At 49.0% G+C, this 12,103-nt stretch overlaps 1 protein-coding gene across 3 annotated transcripts in view; it reads right to left on the minus strand.

Annotated features, from left to right (window-relative positions):
- The window catches only part of APOM (apolipoprotein M), a 48,136-nt gene that overhangs the window by 12,928 nt on the left and 23,105 nt on the right, over positions 1 to 12,103 (minus strand). For all 3 annotated transcript variants that reach the window (XM_073548815.1, XM_073548816.1, XM_073548814.1), the window contains one exon: positions 7,249 to 7,347. In XM_073548815.1, the coding sequence (XP_073404916.1) occupies positions 7,249 to 7,347 (99 nt within the window). The remainder of the gene's footprint in view (positions 1 to 7,248; positions 7,348 to 12,103) is intronic.

The following is a 12,103-nucleotide window of genomic DNA, read 5'->3' on the forward strand; positions in this document are numbered from 1 at the left end:
GCCGGCTCCCAGGGAACAATTGTACTGGCGTCTGTATAGACGCCAGTACAATTGCAGCTCTGACCGCCGGGCCAGAGCGACGTCAGCAGCGTGACATGTCATGTGATCACGCTGCTGACGTCACTCCCCGGCGCCCAGAGTGAACGCTCAGCACTGGTGGTAAGTGTGCTCCAATGTGGAGCTGAAGAAACCACCGAAGATGGGGGTTTTAATGTGTGGCGATGGGGGTTAATGTGTGGGGGGGGTTAATGAGTGGGGATGGGGATTAATGTGTGGGGGGGTTAAAGAGTGGGGATGGGGTTAATGGATGGGGGTTAATGTGTGGGGATGGGGGTTAATGAGTGGGGGGTTAATGAGTGGAGATGGGGGTTAATGTGTGGGGGGTTAATGAGTGGAGATGGGGGTTAATGTGTGGGGGGTTAATGAGTGGGGATAGGGGTTAATGAGTGGGGATGGGGGTTAATGAGTGGGGATGGGGTTAATGTGTGGGGATGGGGGTTATTGAGTGGGGATGGAATTAATTTGTGGAGGGTTAATGAGTGGGGATGGGGTTAATGTGTAGGGGGTTAATGAGTGGGGATGGGGGATAATGAGTGGGGATGGGGTTAATGTGTGGGGATGGGGGTTATTGAGTGGGGATGGAATTAATTTGTGGAGGGTTAATGAGTGGGGATGGGGGTTAAAGAGTGGGGATGGGGTTAATGTGTGGGGGGTTAATGAGTGGGGATGGGGGTTAATGAGTGGGGATGGGGTTAATTTGTGGAGGGTTAATGAGTGGGGATGGAATTAATGTCTGGGGGGTTAATGAGTGGGGATGGGGGTTAATGTGTGGGGGATTTGGAGTGGGGGGGTACATAATGTGTTGGGGGATTTGGGAGTATGGACGGGGGGTTAATGAGTGGGGATGAGGGATAATGAGTGGGGATGGGGTTAATGTGTGGGGATGGGGGATAATGAGTGGGGATGGGGTTAATGTGTGGGGATGGGGGTTATTGAGTGGGGATGGAATTAATTTGTGGAGGGTTAATGAGTGGGGATGGGGGTTAAAGAGTGGGGATGGGGTTAATGTGTGGGGATGGGGGTTATTGAGTGGGGATGGGGTTAATGTGTGGGGGGTTAATGAGTGGGGATGGGGGTTAAAGAGTGGGGATGGGGTTAATGTGTGGGGGGTTAATGAGTGGGGATGGGGGTTAATGAGTGGGGATGGGGTTAATTTGTGGAGGGTTAATGAGTGGGGATGGAATTAATGTGTGGGGGGTTAATGAGTGGGGATGGGGGTTAATGTGTGGGGGATTTGGAGGGGGGGTACATAATGTGTTGGGGGATTTGGGAGTATGGACGGGGAGTTAATGAGTGGGGATGGAATTAATGAGTGGGGATGGGGGGATTTAATGTGTGTGGGGAGATTTGAGGACACAGAGTATGTATGAGGAAACAGTATGGGGAGTGAACGGGTTAATGTATGTGGACACAGTAGAAGAGACAGTATGGTGAACAGAGGGATGTTAGATGAGACAGTATGTGGAAGGATGGGAATAGTGTGAGGCGACAGTATATTGCAGATATTTTTATTTAGGAGCATTATAATGACACTTCTATCTTTAAGGGCATCGTGTGGAGATTTGCTGCAGAAGACCGGAGAAGATGGAAGTCTACAGAGATGGCTGTGGATGAGAAAACTCATCATGAGGTCTGGACAAGAAGAAGAAAAGGAGAATGACTCCAGAGACGTCATCAATAAGGTACCTGGATGGAAATGTTATTTGTGATACTGACTTATTATCTTGCTTTTATTTGTTAGGAACATTAAAGGGGTTGTCCAGGTCGGTGATGAGTCTGCAGTCATTCTATGTGACTGCAGACTTCTGAATTCTCACAGTGCTCACTGCACACTGTCAGGATTCTCTCGTGCCGGTAATTTACATACATGCGGTCACATGCTGACTAGACATGTGTGGCCTCACTCAATGAAAATGAACGGAGCGAGGCCGGGCACGTCTAGTCGGAGTGTGGCCAGAGGTATATAAATCACATGCTTGTGCTGACATGACTGTAAATCGGCAAGGGAGAATCCTAAAAGTGTGCGGTGCATTCGTTGTGAGAATTCAGAAGCTGCAATGTCAGGATTCAGCTCTGCAGGTTCCAGTGCCATCACACGGACACTTCACTCATATGCGATTTTCATACTTGACAACGAGCTTCTCTTCCTGCTTTCAGTTTTTTACTGAACATTGAGAGCATTAGGGAGAGCAGCTCGTGGGTACATGGCTAAGTGTGCACGTCGCATATGGACTTGGTGTGTGGGGGGGGCGCCGAACCAAATTCTTGTGCCAGGAAGCCTAGATACGCCTCTGCTATCATCTATATATAATCTATCCATCTATCTATCTATTATATATCCAGGGGCGTATCTAGGGGGGGCAGCCGGGGCAGTTGCCCCGGGCGCAGCCGGCAGGGGGCGCAGTCCGGGCCGCCTAATGCAGCGGTCCGCAGTGTCCTCCCTGGCGGCTGCGTTCCGCCGCCCCCCTGGCCTGAGAGTCGGCGGTTCTCTGTGTCAGCTATCAAGCTGACAGCTGGCGCAGAGAAGGTGCGCGTGCCGGCTCCCAGGGAACAATTGTACTGGCGTCTGTATAGACGCCAGTACAATTGCAGCTCTGACCGCTGGGCCAGAGCGACGTCAGCAGCGTGACATGTCATGTGATCACGCTGCTGACGTCACTCCCCGGCGCCCAGAGTGAACGCTCAGCACTGGTGGTAAGTGTGCTCCAATGTGGAGCTGAAGAAACCACCGAAGATGGGGGTTTTAATGTGTGGCGATGGGGGTTAATGTGTGGGGGGGGTTAATGAGTGGGGATGGGGATTAATGTGTGGGGGGGTTAAAGAGTGGGGATGGGGTTAATGGATGGGGGTTAATGTGTGGGGATGGGGGTTAATGAGTGGGGGGTTAATGAGTGGAGATGGGGGTTAATGTGTGGGGGGTTAATGAGTGGAGATGGGGGTTAATGTGTGGGGGGTTAATGAGTGGGGATAGGGGTTAATGAGTGGGGATGGGGGTTAATGAGTGGGGATGGGGTTAATGTGTGGGGATGGGGGTTATTGAGTGGGGATGGAATTAATTTGTGGAGGGTTAATGAGTGGGGATGGGGTTAATGTGTAGGGGGTTAATGAGTGGGGATGGGGGATAATGAGTGGGGATGGGGTTAATGTGTGGGGATGGGGGTTATTGAGTGGGGATGGAATTAATTTGTGGAGGGTTAATGAGTGGGGATGGGGGTTAAAGAGTGGGGATGGGGTTAATGTGTGGGGGGTTAATGAGTGGGGATGGGGGTTAATGAGTGGGGATGGGGTTAATTTGTGGAGGGTTAATGAGTGGGGATGGAATTAATGTCTGGGGGGTTAATGAGTGGGGATGGGGGTTAATGTGTGGGGGATTTGGAGTGGGGGGGTACATAATGTGTTGGGGGATTTGGGAGTATGGACGGGGGGTTAATGAGTGGGGATGAGGGTTATTGTTTGGGGGGGTTAATGAGTAGGGATGGGGTTAATATGTGGGGGATTTGGAGTGGGGGGTACATAATGTGTGGGGGGGATTTGGGAGTGGGGATGGGGGTTATTTAATGTGTGGGGGATTTGGAGTGGGGATGGGGTTAATGTGTGGGGGATTTGGAGTGGGGGGGGCGCCGAACCAAATTCTTGCCCCCGGTGCCAGGAAGCCTAGATACGCCTCTGTATCTATCTATCTATTCTCTATCTATCTATAATCTATCTATGATCTATCTATTATCTATCTATCCATCTATATATCCATCTATCTATTTATCTAATCTATCATCTATATATCATCTATCTATTATCTATCTATAATCTATCTATTATGTATCTATGATCTATCTATTATCTATCTATCTATTATCTATCTGTCTATTATCTATCTATTATCTACCATCTATCTATTATCTATATCTTATCTATCTATCTATCTATCATCTATCTATCCCATATCTATCTATCTATCTATCTATCTATCTGTCTGTCTGTCTGTCTGTCTGTCTGTCTGTCTAGCTATCTATCTAAGACAAGAAATAGAGCAGCACAAAAATACAAAAGAGAGTCCAGGTACAAGGGTCCCAAAGGCATGTACCAAACCCACTTGAACTGAAAAGTTGCACTTATGGGCTAAATAATCAGCTCTCATTTAACCCTGAAAAACCGGTGTGCTGTTCCTGCTTTTAGGATTTTTTTATCTATCTATCTATCATCTATCTATATGGAAAAAAATCAGGCAAGCGGTCATTGTAAAGCACGTGCTGTGAGGTTGAAACGTTGCACCACTTGGTGCTGGATTAAAGTCCACAATTTTTCCTTGAACTGGAGTGCTGCCTGATTTTTTTCCATTTATATTTTGCGTTGGACAACCGCATTACTCAGGAAGTATTGCACCCAAAATCTGCTCAAGTTTGTGCTGCTGTCTGTTTTATCTATCTATCTATCTATCTATCTATCTATCTATCTATCCCATATCTACCTATCTATCTATCTATCTATCTATCTATCTATCTATCTATCTATCTATCTATCATCTATCTATCTATCTATCTATCTATCTATCTAGGGGCTAACTTATTTTTTAATAACCCTTTAAGAGTCAATGTATGTCCGCTGGCTTCATGTATTTGATGGCTCCATTTTTAATCTGTAGACCCCCTAATAAAAAGCTATTTCACGTGAATGCACAATGGCTTCATTTCATCCTCGGTCAGTGGACATTAATGGCAGCTTGTGGCCAGAAGTGCACAATGGGTGTGATTGTTCTGTACACAATGGCGGCTGTAATGTGCTCGTGTGTCCGAATAGAAAACACAAGGGTCTCTATTCTAGAGGAGGCGCCAGGTTACATCCCATCATGACCCTTCTGTACATCTCTTACTTATCACTTTTGCTTCAAGTAACATTGATTTTGTTTTCAAATCTGGGAGACTATCAGCAAGCAGGCCAGCTGATGTTAACCCCATTAGTGACCAGGCACATTTTTATTTTTATTTCCTGGGTGATTTCATTTATTTATTTTTTTATTAACTTTTGCTTTATTCTTTAATCCCCCTAGGGGACTCAATTCTGTTTGATTGTTTGCACTATATACTTCAATGGTACAGTATGGCACCAATATACACGTAATAAAAAAGCCGATAGGATCGGGCTTCACGTTGCCCAAAGATAGTGGTAATCCATGGACAACCAACATTCACGTCGCAAAGGGAAAGTTGAGGGAGCCGTAGATGCCTGAAAATCAGAACCATTCAAATGCTGATGTCCGAGATTGACAGCGGCATGTGAATGGTTAAACAGCAGTTATCGGAGCTGGCTCAAGTCGCTGCTTTCAGAGGCAGGTGCCGGCTGTATAACACAGCTGGCACCTATCCTGTATAGACAGGCTCAGGAAGGGGTTAATGAACCTTATAGCTTTATTTTATTCTAATTATTGCGTGAAATTATGAGTTAAAGTAGTTAGGACAACCCAACCCCCCACAATTAAGAACACCGGATCCGTCAACAGCAGCTTGTTGGCTTTTTCTATAACATTGTGGAGCTTTCAATTACTTCTAAAATTGCCAACACCTGTTGCACATCATAAAATGGGTTAAAACCTGAAAAAAATAGTTGTAACATAATATATACGACCACAAATCGCTCCTGGGGCGTTAACAGCAAATTCAGCCATTTTCTAGCCAGACAGTCTCCTGTATTTTCCCATGTCTGCGCTGCCTGCTCCTGACATTGTGCAGACACTCTCGCAAGCTTTATATTTTCACGACGGAAACTATTTTGAAATCCGTCACATTATTTGTTATGGTTTGTGCAGAACTACGAAGCTCCGGCGTTCGTCTTCTATGCCAAGACGAGCGTCCAAGCCTTTTATGCCTGGCAATTTTTCTCTGCGATCTCTAGTCAGTGAGCTATAAATGTTATCTCCCTTCAGAGGGTTTGTGTTATTTTGGGGGGTGCTAAGTGTCCGGTTTTAATACTTTTCCTCTGATGATCACAGTAGTTTCTGAGCTTTGAAATGTATGAATATTTTCCTACAGCGCTCCTGCTGGTAAAACAAGGTATGACAGTTTATTCCACCAAGGAAGAAAGTCTCTAATTGCCTTTGAGAGGTCAATTACGAACTACACCTGGAATGGATATTTGGTGAATTGCTGTTGGACCCCCAAGATGTAATCAGAAATCTCTAATGGGAATTTTTCAAAACAGCACAACACATGTCCAGGGGCACAGCTTTAGTTGTATCTGGGACAAAATCCAAAGGGATGGTTATGCACCACCACAAATTTTTTTCATAACCATACCCCCTTTTCCACTCTGTGCCCCTCCATCCTTATTCCACCCTTGTTACCAGCTCCTGAATCTGCATGTGGGTCTCTGTTCCTCACCTCTCCTGAATCCAGCACCAGGTGTTGTCTCACCCGACTCCTGCTTTTCTGCCTGTCATCCTACCCGCTCCTGTGATGTCATTTCCTCAGGCTGTACAGGCAGGCTCAGTTGGTGAGGCTCCACCTGAGTATGCAGGTAGTTTTCATCCCATTTCCACTAAGTACTTCCTCCTAGATCTTGGACCACTTATACTACTCAACTTTGCTACACTGTTGATCGGTTCTTAACTGGACTCTATGACAAACCCAGCTCTGCTGTTTTACTTGGTAATCCTTCTTAATCTCTGTGCTGGCTCTATTTTGAACTCTGTTAGAAACTCAGCTCTGCTTACTGACTCATTTAACCCTGCTATACCGCCAGACCAGTTTTACCCCTGAATTTATTGTATCTTTCAGTTGTTTCTCATCGCTCTGCTACTTCACTTAAACTCTTTGCTTTGACTTGAACTCTGCTTCCTCAGTTCCACTCCTCCAGTTCCCATTCAGCCAGACTCAGCTTCCACCTGCCTTGTTCTGCTGCATCAACCCCAACTGTTCTTCTGGACCAAGAGGTTTGAGGAACCACTGATGGGACATCCAAGTAGGACAAATATACAAGAAGTGTCTCTCTTCGTGAACTTTCCGTTTCACCAATGAGACTTACCAACTCTTCCAGGGGTCCGATAGGTCTCCCATTTTTTTCCTGGCACCTTCTGGATCTTCCAGATGAATTGGCAAATAGGCTATTATAGTGTCAATGTCTCGACTGACCAGAAAGCACGGCAACCACACCACACATATGATAAGACGCACAATACGTGGCAGAGCCGGGCATTACCTAGTGATCGTGGAAGCTGTAGAATTTCTTTGTAGTTTTCACATGTCGATTTATGTAGGAAATCGCTCACACAGTCTTCGTCCAGTTGTGTAGAACGTGCTAGAGAAAAGAAATAGTGGGGAGGGTATTAGAAATGAATAAGCCCCAAAAATGGCAGGCTCTATTGGGGCTCACATTATGCCTCTGAATAGGAAGATGGGGACTGTAACGCTTGCGCCCTGGCTGGTTGGCACGAGCGTGGGGGGTGTGGCCCCATTGGACCACAAAACAGACTACCATGGAAGAGGAGTAACTAAGCAGCTACCTTGGTGTTCACTGGAGCCTCTGATGGTGAGGTCAGGCTTGTGTGGCAGGTAGCTGCCAGGGTGGTGTCTGGCTGTGACTGCTGATCCCATTGAGGGACTGGATACTGCGAGCAGGTGTAGGCTAGTACAAACGGACCCGACGAGTACTCTAGCGGGCATGGCTTGAGATACTGACAGGCAGGCGGGCACAGCTGAGGCCCTGGCAGGCAGGCGGGCATGGCTGAGGCACTGGCAGGCAGGCGGGCACGGCTGAGGCACTGGCAGGAACTGACTCGGTAGTGACAGGACAGAGACTCAGACTGAGACGAGTAGTATATGTGAACAGGTAGGGGTCTGTTCACACTGACTGTGCAGGAACTGGTTCGGGATGGACGGGAACATAGACAGGTATGAAGGGTATGAGGGAACAGGTAGAGAGCTGTTCACACAGGAGATGCAGGAACTGGTTCAGGAAGGACGGGAACATAGACAGGTATGAGGGAACAGGTTGGGACCTGTTCACACTGGAGAAGCCGGTACTGACTAGGAACCAATACAGATGAGTAGGACAAGGATCCGCAAGATATGGAACGGAAGCAAAGCAGAACCGCAGGGTTGCGAAGCAGAAAAAAACGCAAGGAGCGGAGCAGGGTGGAACCGCAAGGCTGCGGAGAGGCGCTACAGTTTGCAGCAAGAGGGTCTGCATCAGCAGGAGCTACAGAAGGGAAATAGCACAGAACCTCAAGGTATGCAGAGAGGCAAAGAGGAACCGCAAGGTATGCGGAGAGAAGCTGCAGCAAGAGGTTCTGCAGCAGACCAAACGGAGCACAGGCAGAACCGCAAGAATGTGGAGCACAGGCAGAGCCGCAAGAGTGCGAGCACAGGCTGACGGAGAGGACACAAGGATAGACACGGCAGGGAAAGGAGCCACAGACAAGGAGACCAACAGACAGAGGTTAGGACTGAGTTCAGACAAGGCAAGGCAAGGTACGAGTCAATGCACAGAGGCAGGGATACAGAGACTACGATATTCTGTCTCCTAGTGGGCGGAAAGCATGACACAAAGCACACGAAAACAGATCTGAGTATGATGCCCCAATAGTAGGCAGAAACAGGACAGGACCAGGCAACTCAGCAGCAAGACATTGACTGAGTAAAGGCTTTGCTAAGGCAGCTTCCACTGGGTGGAGCTGCCCTAAATACTAGAGACTTCTTGGTAATTGGCTGGGAACACCAAAGGCAGGTGTGGCGCACCTGAGGGTTCAGTCGCCACAGAGGTACTGCACCTCCTCCTCAGGTGTGGTACCCCACCATTCAGGTAATGTGGAGACACCTGACCACACTCCAACACCTGCATCCCACACAACATAGTAGTGTAGCAAAGCACCTTTGGTGGCTCCCTGCTTGGAACACAAAGAGTGCTGGGAGGTGGGTGGAGCTTAGTTGCACAAGAGAGCGGGAGATTATTAGGACTAGGTCAGTCTGTGAGAGGAGATCCCCTGAGTGGGATGGATGGAAGGAGGTGCTGCAGCAGTCTCCTGTGACCTGGAGCTGCTGGCACTGGAAAGAGATATAGAAAGCCTGATTCTCCATAAGGAAGAAAGATTTGTACGGAACGTGAGAAGTAGAGAACTAAGGACTAGGGTCAGAGCAGGGCCCTTCCTCAAGTTCTAAGTGCATGGCCGGGGTCCGGTCCCCGAGGTTGTATGGATACTAATGGTCCTGCAGCAGGCACCGGAGGAATAGAAGTTGTCACCACTTTATTCCCACACTAGACTTGGGGGCACAACAGCAACGTGAGTGAGCCGGGACTTGGTAGCAAGGAGTCCCCGAAGCAGGCTACAGCTGTCTGCCCTACAAGTAGAGTTCAAAGGAACATCTTAAAGGAGGGACTTGGGTTTAACACACAACCACAAGTACTTCATTACAAGCGCTAGAAAGGAGACGTTCAGAGAAGGCATATGTTGGCGGAGTGTTGGAACGGAGTACTTCATCTTGCCTGGAGGTTGGCTGAGCCTCTGACCTGGAGGACACAGCACCGAGGCAGACACCTGTACGCACAACAGACTGTGATTAAAGCTTTGGAACTACATGCCCTGGTGTCCTCCGCTTATTCCTGCGCCAACCCACTCAGCACTGCTACATCTCTGTGCTTAATACTGCACCATTACGCTCTCCTCACTAGCTCTTCATCTACACTGCCCTGGGACTACAGCCCTACCTGTGGAGGGACACAACATCGCTGCTGCACCACACCATCTGTCCCAGAGGATCTGTCTGCAGCGTCGGCTTAACACCTTCATTGCCGAACACTACAGGTGGCGTCACGAATCATTCACTTATAAACTTTAATCAGCCACGCTTAACACCATTCCTTTTACATGGGCGCCCAGGGTCACGGACCGGGTCACCGCTACTGTGACACCTCCCTCTGAGATAACGGCCCGGTACCGAGTACCCCACTTCCCTGGCGGGCGACCCATTTTGGCGTCACAAACAGGATGACGAAGCCCGGTACCACCGGGTCCTGTGTGCTGAAGATTTATTACATTGGACTTAAGATTGTTGAAAATGTGCAAAATAACCAAATTAATAGACTGTAAAATGGACTCTCAAAATGGCCGCCGGCGCGGTGAAGAAGGGCGTGAAAACATGGATGGCCCTAAGAAAAGAGCGCAAACTGTCCTGGGCCTCCCCTCCCTGAACTTCTATGCGACAGCAACATGGCCCACCCCCAGAGGGGTTCATATACTGGCTTGGTATGGAGGCAGAGGAAGAAGACGTCGCCCCCCGAAGGAGGAGCGAGGCCCTGTGGTGGGAAAGGAGCCCAGGAGGGAGCGAGAACGCCAGGACGCCATATTGGAAGAAGCGTGGAGGCCTGAAGAGCGCGAGGAGGCTGAGCTGATCTTCCTCGGCGCACTGATGGAAGGCTCCAACCCCGCTTCCACCATGGACCGCCAGCAGCTGGAGGACGAAATTGCCCAGCTGACCCACCATCTGCGGCTGAAGCAGGAGGCTTTGTGGACTCTGAATTTGCATCGCGCCCAGGAGGGGCCTACACCAACGGTACCTTCACCACTGGTACCCACCACCGCTGCACTGGTTCTCCCTCAGGCAGCACCTGCGGAACCTGCGGCTGCTGCGATGCCATCGGCAGCGCCTGTCACCACCACCACGCTGTAACCGCCGCTGAGCGCTGCCTGCCAGGAGGAGTTACCCGAGGGCCTGGGAGCTGAGGAGGAAGAAGCTGTGCTTCTGCCTGGACCAAGCGCAGCTGCGCAGATCCCGCTGGAGGCCCCTGCGGACCCGGAGACACCATTCGCACCACCACCATCCCCGGCCTCTGACCAGGCAGATCCAGTGACCACCGCTGCCACCGGCTACCGTCCAGTGCCTGCATCGGAGCCAAAGTCACACTGCCAGGAGGCATCAGGTATGACCGCCGCCCCTGCAATCGGGTTTCCCCCTGAGTTTCTGTTTACTGTGACCAACAGTCCTGTACTCCGCGTGGGACAAATGGAAGAGCTGTGTTCTTAATTCCAAGGCACTAAGCTGACTGCAATGGGGAAGTGGAAGAAGGCTCTGCTAAAACGAGCAAGGCTGGAGCAGGTGCGTCTCATTCGGCATCTTCTGATCTCAGCAGAGGAGTCTGGGCAGCTGATGGGTGTTGCTATGCATCATGGGTTCCCCTTTCCAGAGATTCATGATCCCCGCGTTTCACCCTACAAGCGGCCACAGGCAAAAGTTTCACCAGCGGTCCGACCAAAAGCCAAGGCAGCAGAGATACCACCTGAAGCTGAGGTACAACATCCAATGGTACAAGTTGCTACCCCTGCTGTTCCACAGGCAGCAGTTCCACCAGCTGCCACCTCATCTGCACAGGCAGCCTTCCCCAAAGCCCAACAGAAGGAACACCATCAATTCATTAACCCACCAGGAGGTGGAAAAGCAGACAATCTTCCCTGGAAGCAGCAAAAGAAATCTGCTTCTACTACCCCAGGAGGAGACCACCAATAAAGAAGCATCCAAAAATGACTGCAACAAACTGAATCGTTTAAACTGTTACCCAGGAGGGTATGGGCACCATTGTGCCCTCATTTGTTTGTGTTTTCCCCAGTTTGCACCAGTTTTTATTGAACTGAGAGATCATGGACAATGACTGATCCAAAAACTTTGTTGTAAATAGTTGCGCCTCTTAAGGTGCCCTCTCTTGGTTTTACATATGCTTTCTTTAAATAAGAACTACCTCGGACTGGGAGCTCTGCTTGGAGTGGAGTGGCTTGGTATACACTTTTTTGAAAAAAAACGTATCGACTAAATACCCTCTATTTGTTGTCATCTTTTTACCAGCACTTGCTGATTATTGTCATATTTTTTACTGCAGAGTATTTTTGCACATTTGTTATTCTGTGCTTTTTTTGTGTTTCAGTCAGTGGGTGTGTGAACACTGTCCGACCGACTTGTTCACATTTGTGCATGTCACATGTGTTTTTAATCCATTTTTTTCCTTGCTTTTGCATGGTTTGAGAGACCCCACCCCTCTCTTGTGTGACATGCACATAAAGAGCCGT

The sequence above is a fragment of the Dendrobates tinctorius genome, unplaced genomic scaffold (assembly GCF_039654945.1).
Source record: "Dendrobates tinctorius isolate UK_male_01 unplaced genomic scaffold, ASM3965494v1 ptg000158l, whole genome shotgun sequence".
In the NCBI taxonomy this organism is placed as follows: domain Eukaryota; kingdom Metazoa; phylum Chordata; class Amphibia; order Anura; family Dendrobatidae; genus Dendrobates; species Dendrobates tinctorius.